This window comes from Physella acuta, unplaced genomic scaffold (genome assembly GCF_028476545.2).
Source record: "Physella acuta isolate Inbredline_101_S28 unplaced genomic scaffold, ASM2847654v3 ptg000756l, whole genome shotgun sequence".
Classification (NCBI taxonomy): domain Eukaryota; kingdom Metazoa; phylum Mollusca; class Gastropoda; family Physidae; genus Physella; species Physella acuta.
This window is the reverse complement of record NW_026732274.1, coordinates 52,829-67,152: the sequence shown is the minus strand read 5'-3', so window position 1 is coordinate 67,152 and position 14,324 is coordinate 52,829. Positions and strand designations below refer to the sequence as shown.

At 32.9% G+C, this 14,324-nt stretch overlaps 1 protein-coding gene across 1 annotated transcript; it reads left to right on the top strand.

Moving 5' to 3' along the window:
• Window positions 1–1,187: 1,187 nt before the first annotated feature.
• LOC131950337 (COMM domain-containing protein 4-like) lies at window positions 1,188–9,296 on the top strand. The gene is made up of 9 exons (XM_059312440.1): window positions 1,188–1,351; window positions 4,156–4,227; window positions 4,354–4,419; window positions 4,888–4,927; window positions 5,417–5,536; window positions 6,162–6,242; window positions 6,764–6,825; window positions 7,879–7,993; window positions 8,914–9,296. The coding sequence occupies exons 1-9, from the start codon at window positions 1,349–1,351 to the stop codon at window positions 8,955–8,957; spliced, it is 603 nt and encodes a 200-aa protein (XP_059168423.1). The 5' UTR covers window positions 1,188–1,348; the 3' UTR covers window positions 8,958–9,296.
• Window positions 9,297–14,324: the final 5,028 nt, after the last annotated feature.

The following is a 14,324-nucleotide window of genomic DNA, read 5'->3' as shown; positions in this document are numbered from 1 at the left end:
GTGCGAGACCTAATGGTGTCATCCCCCCCTCCACCCGGAAAAAAAACTTTGTAATATAAATATATATTATTTATATATAGGCCTTTCTATATATATATATATATATATATATATATATATATATATATATATATATATATATATATATATATATATATATATTTATTTATTTATTTATTTATTTATTTATTTTAAGGTCAAAAGAGGCCTATATATAGTTGCAATTGGTGACATCACCTTCCCAATTTGCCTATTGGCGTTACTGAGTGCGCTCAATCAACCTATTAATTCGTGCGCGGAAAAAGCATCGTTTTCATCATAAGTCATTAGATTTTGGTGTCACCCCCCCCCCCCTCTACTCTCGATGATTAACTTATCTGCTATTCAAATAATCAACAAGCCTTTATTCCTAACTTGGTGATAGAGTGTGTACAGTTCATAGTAAAGATGCATCATGGTTTTCTATAGTTAGTAATTAATACAGGTGGATTAAGTCTTATTAAGCGGTAATTGAACTGGCTGAAAGCATATTACTTCTATATAATTTGGAATTATTCGCCATGGTGCCACCCCCTAAATGGTGTCACCCGGTGCTGTCCGCATCCCCCGCCCCCGCCTCGCGACGCCTCTGGGGGTCCTAGTTGGCTGAAAAGCTTTGTTTATACTTTGAAAATAAATAAAAAACAAGGTTAAGCGTGTACAAATACACGTTTCGAAACGTGTTTAAAAGGTTGCGTAACCCTCTGTGTATAAATAAATTCAACAATGCAGCTTAAAACGATCGCATAATTTATGCCCGATTTTCTACCTGTTTTCGTTTCTACTTGATATGATATGCGCCAGGGTAACCTGGGCCCCGGCTAATTATTTTTAATGCATTAAAGAGAGAGGAAGTCTTTTTGCTAAACTACCAGTGTTATTATTCCTAAAATGTTTAAGACGCCCAAAATGTAGGCCTACACTTTCGTTACATGTTAAAAAAAAATAAACGTCTTTGTACAAAGTCTAAATATATTCCTCACTTTAGAAGACTAGATTCTAGTATAAATCACAATCATTGTTATTTAGAACTAGGTCTAGACCTACATTCTTGAAAATTATAATTAAGGAATACGTTTAAAATAAGATAATATTTTAATGTTTGTTTTTGCTACGCTTTGCTAACTACCGGCAATTAGTTTGATTATTAAAATGTTTTTCATATAATGAAGAGGTTTACTTTGTTTACAAGTTCTATATCACATAGAGCCGTATAATCAAAACGGAAACATAAAGGGGCGTTTTCACATGATGATTTTGAAGCATGAGACCTAGACTACAAATCTGAGTTAAGCCACGTACAACGAAAATGGTAACATAGTTCTTAGCATTTTTATTTCTTAAGCTATTCGAATTGATACACATCTTTTTGCTGAAGTGTTTTCATCTCACAGCTTCACCTTCCTGCTCAGCCGGTCACGAGTTTGAAGTTTGAAGTGTATAGTATTTTAACTATTTTTTTTTAGATTTAGAATATCTACTATATTATCTAGATCTAGATTTCTAGATCTCTGATCTAGTTAACTGGGTAATCTATCGTTTTAGGACATTTTAGTTGCGTAAAATCGTCCGAAACTAATTAAATTAATGTGAAAAAAAGTTGACTCATTGAATTTTAGTAGCCTAATTAATAGTTTTTCTCACTAAATCTAGAATCTACGCAATTTTCAATTTAAACATGACCACTGAATAATAGACATACATATTTAATCCATAAGCCACTAATTTTGAAGTTTTTAGTTCGTTTTAAACTAAATTACTTAATTTAATATTTATTGACACTCACTGCCATGGCCAACACATCTCTCCATGACAACTCTTCTAACCCTTGAAGGTAAAGAAAACCACAAATGCGATTAGACTTTTTAAGTGGCCATGTACCCAGAGTTCCCCACTAGTGATCATCAAATAGAGGTCACATGGTTTTTAAAATATAAAAAATTTGGTTGTCATTCAAAAGTCGTGTCTTATTTTAAAAAGCGCATGCAATATTTGATTTATTTCTTCATATAATGATAAACCTAATAGTTCTACAACCTCCAATTCATTTTTGTGACCTCCAGGCTGATATTTTAGAAGTTCTATTAATTTTAATGAGACCGACTTTTAAATTTAGCCTTCATTCTCCAAAGCAAATTTTAAAACGCTTTTCTGGCATATTTAGCCTTGCCACTTATGGTTTGTTGTTATGACACGGAAATCCCGCCATTTTGCGCGTGGTAAACATTTTTAAATGTAATTAGTTGAAGGTCTCTGGAATTTGGCCGAAAAATCGCCGAAAATCGAACGTCCGGTCCGGGCGCCATATTGTTGTTAGCAACCGACCACGCCTCCAAGTTAGCGAGAAATACTACTAATTAATAATTATTTCACATTTTTAGGAGGATTTATGTTTTGAAAGTTTCAAAGTTTCATTCATGATTCATGTAGAATTGTAATTGTAGACTCTACCTTGTTTTTAAACAATTGTATTGTATTAAAACTTTTCAGTAAAAAATAAAGACTAGCGATGTTTTCATCAAATGCAACCAAGCTCATTTACTTTAGCAGCCATCTTGTTAAAAAATTTTTTGGTAAAATTATAGTTAGAGATTCAGGGGAAATCACTCTAACTTACAGACGGCCGATGTTTATATATATAGCAAATCCGGCTCGCAAACACTGCTGTTTAAAGTTACTTTCTCGCCTATATTGATATATTTAGCGACTGATTTTGGTTTATTATTCAGTTATCAATGATATTTGACACACAAGATCACAATATAGTATACTTCTATTAAAGCCTTAACAATGAGGCAACTTTTTCTCACATTACTAGCCTCAGACGATTTTATGCACCTAAAACGATATATTACCGTTAACTGTAACTGTAATGATTTGTAATCTAGATATAGTTGGGAATCTAAATAGTAAAACATAGTTTATTCGTCATCTTTTCCTGTTTGTGCTCAAGTGTATTGGAAAAGTACATAACTTGCAAACCAAAAAATTCCAGGCTGTTCTACTAATTTGAACCCAGATTTGAAATTGTGACTTGTGGGTTAGCAGTCTAGCTCTCTACCGCTAGGCCATGCTGTCCTTAAATAGAAGAAGAGGCAGGTATCCTATGATTTATGGATTACAAGTTATGTTCTTTTCCAACTGACCAAGTTATGCCATGCCACATTTGCCATTTCAGTTAAGAATTTGAACAGACATATCTGGTTGAATCCCAGTGTGCTTGTATTTAAGACTTGAAGGGGGTCGGCGTGGTCGAGTCAGTAAAGCTCATGGTTGCTAAGCCGAAAAGTCTCAAGTTCGAACCCTCGGGGAGATGAGGCTCGTTAGCTGGGGACAGCCACTCTTCTAGGAGAGACAACTCCAAAATTAATCAACTACTGCCTTGTAGTTTGTTCTTGGTTGGACAAAGGCTATGGAAGCAAATCCAAAAAGAAAAGCAGGCTGAAATCGGAGTCAATGGCCTCAATGGCGCATAACCAGTTGACACGTAATCCTTAATTGTGATGGAAGCATGGTCGAGTCGGCAAAGCTCATGGTTGATAAATTCAAAAAAGTCGCGAGTTCAAACCCTCTGGCAGATAAGGCTCGATCCCTCCCAACACTAAAAATTAAGAACGAAGAAGAAGAAAAGACTTGAATAGAAATGTTTGATTTCTCAATGTACAAATTGGATAAAAAGACAGATAAAAATGTTCTAGATTAGGTCGTAATGACTAATTTAATGAATTGATCATAAGATAATTTTCCATCCTAATCAGAGAATTTATCTGGGAAGATTGAAAGAGGTCAATTAATTGAAAATGATTTAAAATTTGTTTACAAGATTAGATCATAAACCTAGATATACCTAGATATACAATGCAAATTTTCAAAAGTTTTGAAAAAATAAATGGAATAACTGGACTGTATATTAGAGACATTGCATTATTGTGGTGTGTGGTAACCTGGTTACGAGGGAAATGATAGTACCCTGGCATTGGCAAGACGATGTGTAGATGGACCTGTCTTAATTTAAGGTTTTACCTCAGTGTTGTCTCCTCATATGTTCAGCATGAAGAAGTTAATTGTGCTCTGAATAGTCAAGTAACTGTGTTCTTTACTAACTCTTTTATTCAGAGGTTTAGATTTTGTGGAGATCTAGACTGCCCAGATTGGGTCCTTGCAGAAATTAACATACTCTCAAAGATTGTAAGTACCTTTTTCAAGTCCATTTGTAATGATTCATATTTAATGACAGTGTTTTCATTTCCTTAGACTTTAATCTTAAGCACAAGTACCTTACTTTAAATGTTCGTTGAAACTTTAACTTTGCAGACATCAGTAAAGATCAAACTACTAGCAGTTCAAGTATTAAAAGATTTACTTGGGGAAGGAATAGACGTAAGTTGACCTTTGTTTATTTGACCACATTGTAAGTAAAGTTCCTTTTCCAACCTGATAGTTCAAGGGGTAAGTGAAGTAGATTTCACCTATTTCTGTGACCTCAGTGTATGCATTGATAGTGTTTTCAGCACTATGCCAAGTTGCCTTTACATTCCCTAATGTTAATCAGGTTTCTAACAGAGCTGTGTGGACTCCTGTACGTCCTACATACTTGAACCAACATTCAAACTCGTCATATGCACTATCATTTGTGTGTAGTCTCAGTGTGTGAATTGAATTTATTTTATTTTTGCTTTAGGTAAAAAAAAAATCACCTTTCATCTGATGTGTTTTGCTTTCTAAATATAATAAATTTTATCAACACTAAATTACTTTAACTAAACATCCACACAAAACAAAAATTATTCTTTTTTCCTTTTTTTAACTAACAGTTTTTTAAATAAAACTTGTAAATGTTCTTTTCAGTATGATAAAGTTCACAAGTTAACCTCTGACGCCAAGTTTGGTAAGAACAGTAAATGTTTTGTGTCTTAAAACAAAAAACTCTTTTTAGAACTGCTAGTTTTATGGCAGATGCTCTAGAGTTTGTCTTTTCTGTGAGCTCAATATTTAGTGGTCAGCAATGTGTTCAGCTGTCATTACATTTAACTACTAATTACTGACTCTAATCATGGAGGCCATCTCATAAAGTCAGTCTTCACTTGTTTCAGTCTAAGGAACGTAAATTAAAAGAAAATTATTATGCTGCAAATTACATATTTCCTACTTTAAAACCTTAAAAACTAGAGATATTAAAGCTTACATTTTTGTCCTATTTTCTATAAGACCTATATATTTAAAAGAATATTCTGTTTAACAAATTTTGTATTGCCTTATTTTAAATTTCAGAAACTTGAGATATCAAAGCTTTTATTTTTACTGTCTTTTATAAAACACAAATTTAACAGAACATTCTATTTAACAAATTTACTTATTGTCTCATTGTAAATTTCAGAAACTGGAGACATCAAAGCCTCCATAGCTGCGCTGTCTTTTATTCTGTCTAGTGCAGCCAAGTATGATGTAGATGGCGAGACTCTCTCCAATGAGTTGCAACAACTAGGTTTACCTAAGGGTAAGTAGCTCAGGGTCATCTTAGAGAAGGATTTAGAAATAACATGACAGGCCAGGTGTTTTTCAAAATTGGGGAGGGGTGGGGTTCTGATATTGTTGGGATGATGTATTTTGTCTTTATAGGTGGGGAGGGGGGATTCTTCAGAAATGTAATAGCAAATATCCTGTGTTCTTTAAAAATAATACAAAATCTGGAACACCTGTTAATGTATGTTGATATTTTGGAAGCTAGGGGAATTTTATGATGTTATTTTAAAGGAATGTGGCTGTTCTGCCTTTTTTGTGACTTAAAGCAGGATTTAGATTAAAAATCAGCTAAATTTTCTGTCATCTAACTTTTTATGACATTATGTATCAGCCAAAATTTTTGTTAATTTATTTCTCTTCTTTAAATTTGTTGAAATCTCTGTATAGTGCTACCAATACTGTTTAGCAGTATATGAAAACATTACATTCACATTTGATTAATTTTGTTGTCAATTGTATATGAATACATTACATTCACATGTCATGAATTTTTTGTATATAAATACACCACATTCACATTTATGAACTATGTTGTAAATGAATACACTAATTCAGATTTAATGAATTATGTTGAGTGATTGAAATAATACCTTCCTCAGAACACACAACGTCACTGTGTAAATCTTACTCTGATGCTCAGGTCAAGCTACAGGAACATTTTAGACAGACAAGTTTACGAGGTCAGTTAGGTTTTTTAACTCAAGAAGTTGTATAACATAATATTTGTCAAAAATTCAATTTTGATTTTTTTTTCATTATTGTAATACTTCCCCTCATCTTCTGTATTTAAAAAAGTAATATATATTTTTTCTAAATTTTTTTTTAACATTATAGACCTAAGATTGGTATTTAATACTTCTATTTTAATATAAATATAAATATTTTAATTTTGTAAATACCAAAGCTAATTTATATTGATACATAAAAACCAAAAGTGGACATAATTTTTAAATTTTTAACAAAAAAACTGAATGAAGAACAGTTGTATTTTTTTACAACAATGTGACAATAAGAAGAAAAAAAACTAAAACAAAGCTTTCTATGAGCTTAATCCTTAAAGCGCGCCAAGCCACGATTGTGGCTTTGCTGTTACATAACTTATAACGCGTAAGACCACGTGGCGTGCACTTTAATGGTTAATGCTGCTAGATATACAAAAAAAGTTTTGTTTACATTTCCTGTAATGTATTAAAATTTGCAGTATCAAATCTTGACTCAGTGCAATGGAGAGTTGACTATGTTCTTAGTTCAAGTGAACTTCAGGTGGGTATCCAATTTTTCCATTTTTTAACTGCCACTGTTGTACTGTTTGGTAGAAATTCCTTTATAGAACTACAATGTCACATTTATGCCATTGGTTGAAAAAAATTATAATGTCCTTGTAAGTAGGCCATAAAATGTACCCATTTGAACCTAGTGGGGCAGGTGAAGTAAAGTTCACCTCTTTCAATGATCATGGCATATGAAGCCATAGTGTGGTTAGGCTTTACTTTCCCTAATTTGAGTCAGATACCCATTAGAGCTGGGTGGAATCATGTATGTCGAACAGCCTCGAGATCTGAACTTGAGACTTTTGGGTTAGCAGTCAAACACCCAACCATCCGAGGTTAGAAAGGGGAGCTTTACTTTTTTTTTAAAACATAAATTCAATCACGAGCTTTAGGACATGGTGTAAGAGTTAACTAAAATGACAGTTCCTGAAGATGATCATTAACCCCTTTACTGTGGAAAAAAAAAACTTTTTTTTTGGAAACTGTGTATTTTTTTTTCATTATTTGATTTGTTATGTTGTCCTGACAAAATAAAACATCATTTTGAGTGAAAATGAGTTGACATTTAGAATTTATGAGGTAAATATAAAGAAGGTAATTAAAAAGCACAGTACCAACATCACGTGATGACCTATTTTTATCATAGGCTGTTAAATTGGCTGTTAGATTAGCCTCCCTCTACATTGTTAATGATTTCCAATGCTATTTTTGTATTTTCGTATCAAAACGAGTTAACTCGCGACGCACGGCACACAGACGACTTTTTTATCTGAAGACGAGTTAACTCATGATGTACGGTTAAGCCCAAGATTTTATATGACGAGTTAACTCGTGACACACGGTAAAGGGGTTAATATAGACTTAAGACTCTTAAGTAGTATATTTGCTTTTTGAAAAAAACAAAAAGAAATTGTTTTGTTTTGCAATTTTTTTGATCAATTTTATTAGTATTAGTAACTAAGCTAAAAAATATTATTTTTTTTTTTAAAGTTTGATGTTGTTATACTGAAATGTATTTAAAACGATTCATGATTTCTGCTATCAGCAAGTCAACGAGCCCAGTGTCCAACTGAAGCTTGGAGTCACCCAAGGGGACTCGGCTAATCCAGAACCTGTTGCATTTACACTGACCGCTGACAAGTTTAGAGTTCTGTTACATGGTGAGTTGTGACACTTACACTGACCGCTGACAAGTTTAGAGTTCTGTTACATGGTAAGTTCTGACATTTACACTGACCCCTGACAAGTTTAGAGTTCTTTTACATGGTGAGTTCTGACATTTACACTGACCCCTGACAAGTTTAGAGTTCATTTACATGGTGAGTTCTGACACTTACACTGACCGCTGACAAGTTTAGAGTTCTGTTACATGGTGAGTTGTGACACTTACACTGACCGCTGACAAGTTTAGAGTTCTGTTACATGGTGAGTTGTGACACTTACACTGACCGCTGACAAGTTTAGAGTTCTGTTACATGGTAAGTTTGACATTTACACTGACCGCTGACAAGTTTAGAGTTCTGTTACATGTTGAGTTTTGATATTTACACTGACCGCTGACACGTCTAGATTTCTGTTACATGGTAAGTTTAGAGTTCTGACATTTACATAAAACTTACAGTTAAAGTCCTAACCTGAATTAATTAAACCTCACTTTTTATGTATTGCTCTGTTTTTTTTTTACCAAATTAGAGCTGTAGTTAGTCTTAGTTTTTCCATTCCAAAACTTATTAGGACCATGTTATTGAAACTTTTTTTTTTCACAAGATACAACAAATATAAGATTGCAATAAAATTTCAAATTTTTATCTAACCTTTTTTTTATAATAAATAACATTTTGGAGAATTTTGATTTCTCAAGTTTTGAAAGCCACATTTCAATGTTGCTGGATATTTTTCCTTTACCTACTTCGGTAACGCGGTAATAGATATAAAACTACTTACAATATATTTATAAATTCTTTATCTTGAAATATATTATTTTGTAATAAAATAATTTTTGTTTCCGCATGTTTTGTAATCGTTGCTGGATTTTTATCCTTTACCTACTTTGGTAACTCTTTGTTTAATTTTTTTTTAGAACTGAAGCAAGCACAGACAATCATGGAGAATTTAGAGAAATGATTACAGGATTATCTCCCCTGCTTTATCAGTTTATAAAAGTTATTCTAGATTGTGTTGTAAAAGGTGACAATGAGAAAATAAACACAATATTAAATTGTCCTTTTAACATTAAAAAAAACATACAATAAAGAATAAATATCCCTAAAAACACACATACATAAGATACAAATACATTTTGAGATAAAAATATGTTTAGTTGTGTGTTCTTGTTTAATTAGACTACTTCAAAGAATGTCCATTTAACTAGAAACATTATTGTTCTGCTCTTTTGTGATCATTAACATTTAATGTATACTTCTGTCATTACTTAAATGTATTTTTTTAAATAAAACTTTTCCATAAAAAACTTTGTTTTTATTGTAACAGGATCAATTATAATATTTATAAATCTACAATTTATTTCATTGTGTTTTACAGTGAGTCTAAGTATTATGTAAATTTATAAAATTATTTTTATTATTATTATTATACTTTTTTATATTAGTATTTTGTTAATTTATGTATGCAGCACTTCCCTATTGAAGAAATCATGGCAAAATAAATGTATACCATAATAATTGCAAAGCAAGAGATTAAAGCTGTCTTGAATAATACAGCTTAATACATTGCTGGGTGATTATAATCAAACATGTCACTAAGCTTGTTTAAAATCACCAAACAAGAGACTAGAATGACTAACTCCATCAGATGAATGCTGCTGTATCATATATTAATACAATGTTGGATTCTTCTTCTTCGATCTTAATTTGTGAATATGGTGGAGGATTCAGACAAGTCCAACTTCGTGGACAAACTGGACTGTGGTCTCCAGTTTGTCAGGTGCCCCATATAATTTTTCCCTGAGTGGGGTGGGCTGGGGCCAGTGTCTGTCTCGTGCCTGGCTATACAAAGTACATTCCTGGAGTACGTGCTCCGTGTTTTCCGGGGCCTTGCCACAAGGGCACATTTCGCTACACCCAACCTTCAGTTTTCTGTGCATGTGTTGATTTAGTCTGTTGTGGCCTGTTCTAAGTCGAAAGATTATGTATTGTTGTTTTCGTGTTAAATAATAATAGCCGTCGTCTTTAATGTAGTGAGGGTGTGTGACAGACCACATTTGCGTTTGTTTTTTATTATTCTTTTTATTTCTTTTGGGTGTAGCGAAATTTCCGGTTGTGGTTTCTTTCCCCCAATTTTTGCCAGCTGGTCTGCGATCTCGTTACCCTGGATCTGGCAGTGGCCCGGGATCCACTGCAGCACAATTCTGCTGCAGGTATTTTTTAGCCTCTCTAGTGCTGTCATAAGTGTTTGAATATAGGACTCTGGATTTTGTAGGGATTGCAGGACTGATTTGGCATCTGTGAGAAATACAATCTGACTATTTGGTGATTCAGGGTGTTCTGACAGGAGGTTTGCTGCATGTTCTAAAGCTTCTTTTTCTGCCCTAAAATTGTCGGATAGGCTGCCTGTGGCTATTGCCTTTTCCAGGCTTTCTCCGCTTGGCCATTCAATAAGGATGCCAGCCCCGCCATTTTTTGTGGCATCTTTAGCTGAGCCATCTGTGAAAACTCTAATCCAGGTATTGCTGGGGTACTGATCCTTAATGTGTTTATTTGTTATTTTCTTAAGTTCTTCTAGATCATAGTCTGATTTTTTTCCTATGGTGTCTATTGAGTCAATAATGGTTAAGTGACAGTGGGATATCCAAGGCGGGGAGAGGTTTTGAGTTTTTATTGCTTCAGGAATGATATTTTCGATTTCATATTTCTTTTTCAGATTCTTTGCTTCTTTGATGAAACTTGTTCTTTGTAGTCTGGTTGATGGACTGGGTTTCTGGAGTTTTTGTTTTAGGTTATGGTTTTCCAGTGCCTCTAGCTTTGTGTATTGAGTGAGGATTTTTGATTCTCTTCTTTCTTCTATTGAGCTAAGAGCGGCTATTTCCTCCATAGCTTTTATGGGTGTTGTTTTCATGGCTCCTGTCATTATTCTCAAACCAATGTTCTGAACTTTGTCAATTTTGCTAATATTTATTTTTGCTGCTGAGCCCCAAGCCGAAGCACCATATTCTAACGTAGGTCTCACATAGCTGGTGTAGGTTTTTTTCAGGATGTGGTGATTTGCACCCCAGTCTGTTCCTGCCAGTTTCCTCATTAGATTAGGTCTTTTGATCCCATTACTTTGTGTGTTTTCTATTTGTTTTCTCCAGGTAAGTCGAGTGTCAAAAGTGACTCCTAGGTATTTGGGGTGGTCATTTTTTTCTAGCTCTTGGTTTTCTAGGGTAAGTTTCATTTTTTGATGTTTAGTTGATAAGGTGAAGATTGAATAAGTTGTTTTCTTGGTATTGATGGATAAGCCCCAGTTTTTGGTCCATTTGCCGAGCTTGTCAAGTGTTTCTTGAAGACGAAATTTTGAAGTACCAATATATTCCTCTGTGCTGATTAGTGAAAGGTCGTCTGCAAACATGCTTCTTTTTACTCTCCTTGGGATGTTTTCATTTAAGTCATTTATATAAATGAGAAAGAGAGTAGGAGACAAGACTCCTCCTTGAGGGACTCCATTTTTTATAGTTACAGTGTGACTTCTTTTTCCTTGCATGGAGACTGATGCTTTTCGGTTGCTTAGGTAACCTTTTATCCAGTTTAGCATGTTATGAGATACAATGTTGGCTAATTTAGCAAGTGTGAATAGGTGGCTTTATAGTAGTAGTAGTAGTGGTTAGCCTGTCATCCCACTAAAAGATATAAGTCTTGTCATTAATGCATAAGAATGAGAGCCTTTGTGGCAACTCTGTCCTGTCCTGCTTTCTGGCATTGTGATCCTTCTAGTGACCCCATGCATACCATTTAATCAAGATTATTTCACCCATGTCTTTCTCCGTTGTCCTGGCTATTCCAAAATGAGGGCCTAGCTTGCCATGACTTTCCTAAATCTATAAATAATCTGTGCCATATTCTTGGGTTGATTTCTTTCTTCAACATGTCTTCTTTGTTTTGTTTCGGTGATTAGTCCGCAAGTAAGTATTCTGAAGCATCAGTTAAAAATTGTATTTTTTTTAATAGGGTGATTTTCTGAGATCTTTTCACCTTAGTGAATAAATTTATTTTGAGTCCATATCTTTCACTTTTAAACTTTTAAACTATATGAGTGGAAAAAAACAACAAGATCATAAGGATAAATTATAAAACAACCAGAAAGCACAAAAAAGTAAATACTATATTTTATTACGAAAAATATGATGTTGCTTTCAGACATGTTTTTATGGTTAAAAATATCTGCCAATTAAAAGATATCAAATCTTTAGTAAAAAATGAGCTTATTACTTAGCTGCAATATACATCATATTGTAAATCAACAGTAGTGGAATGTGATCTAGCAGAAATAAATTATAAATGGCTGATATTATAACAATAACATGCTAATGGTGACAATCAGAAAAAAAAATATATTTACACAAAAAGAGATAGAAATCAAATTCTGATTGTTAAATTGTATTTACACAGATAATAGAAACATGCATATCAAACAACCACACGCCCAACTGACCATTACAATACAGAATTGAACTATCTGAACATCCAACAATTAGTAATATCAAGTACTCATAAGTGATGAAGCCATCCTTTTTGTGCAGTATGAATGATATGTTGTGTATACATGCAACTTCAACAGCAACACATCTATAATAATTTATATGCATCTTAGCCACTAATAAAGGTCTCCTCTTAGCTGTCAACAAACACTGAATATATGCCTGTAGAACATAAAATCCTTGCATAGGATAATCTAGTTGACAAAACCAGAAAAAGAAGAACAAATGCTTACAACTGACAAAACTAAATGCAAGACAATTTTAAAATTTAGCTACCCAACAAGGCGTGATCTGTAGCGAATAGAAATCTAAAACATGGGTCAGTCGCATGCACACAACATATTTTATCAGCTAAATCGCTGCATCTTTATCAAAGTGTTGAGCAAAATGTTTTCTGCAATCTAAATTTACAGAATAAAAATGTTTAAATACATTAAATCCTTTTTCTAAAAGTGCTACAAACAGGAGTAGTTTACTGGTAGTAAAGAGAGCTTATGCATTAATGTATCATTTGCTTTAGTTAATGTAAATAAGAACAAAACAATAAAGTGTAGATTAGATAGTAGTGAAGTTAAACATAGCTGCACAAAAATTGAGAAATGTGTTTGCAGTTGCTGTAAAAGTTGTGTAAAAGATACATTAAAAATGTATTTCCACTGTGCATACATTGAACAATTAGTAAAAGGTAACAGCTGCAATAAAATTGAGTCAAAAGGCTGGCAACTTACAGTAACAACACAATCTTTTTACAGTGAAATCATTCACAAGTTTAAAAATTCTAAAGTTGTAGAACACAAAACCACTGAACTTAAAATTTCAGTGATGTAAAACCTAAAAATTAATTGTAATAGATTTGACAACACTCATAAGGCGAAAAAAATGTATTGAAAAAATGAACAAAAACAATATAAACCTATGTGTTAATGTTTTAGCAGTGCAGAATATTGCAATCGGAACAAACGTGTGTAATACACATACAGAGTATAGAAAATAGACATGAATTTATAGTAAAAAAAACAATGATCCTAACTACAGTAGAACCAATTTGGAGTTAGTACAATCAATACAAGCACTAACTTGTACCTTTATAATGTTGGCAACTCTTCAGATTTTATAAAACATACAAGAAAACATTTTTAGACCTTACACAAATCAACAAATGTATATTTGTTATAATTCAACTGTACACAAATATTTAAGTAATATTTTTTGATGTAGAAAGAAGTTTAGTCTGAGTTCATGTTTTGATGAAACTTTACCATGATGAACTATAAGCACAACTTTATTCTAAACATCTTTGACACCAACCTGAGGATATTGAGCACTATTTACAATTTTTTTTTTCTAACTACATTAACATGTCACTCATTTACGATGGACCATTCAAAGGGCTGTCCATAAATTTGATCAGACATGTAAAGAAATCAACTCTCATGTGGGTATTAATAGAACTTTTCAGGAAGAAATTATTTATTTGAAAATTAAAATTTCAAAAAATTCAACAATATATATAATTTACACAGGTGGTAGAATTGAGACAGTATAAATACGACTCAGACTGTGTTCATGTATGCACATAATATGTGCAACTTTGGTAAGGAATGGTTAGAATTGTTGAAACAAATGTAGTAAAAGGGCTTAAAAAAAAAATGTACTAAAAATTCACACAAAAAAATAAATCATACACACACAAAAAAATGGCCATTGGGAAATAATTTGTGAAATTAATTTGTCAGCGTAACCATTTTGTGAGAAAACTTTAAATGATTTTTTTTTGAGAAAAAGTCTAGCAAAGTAAA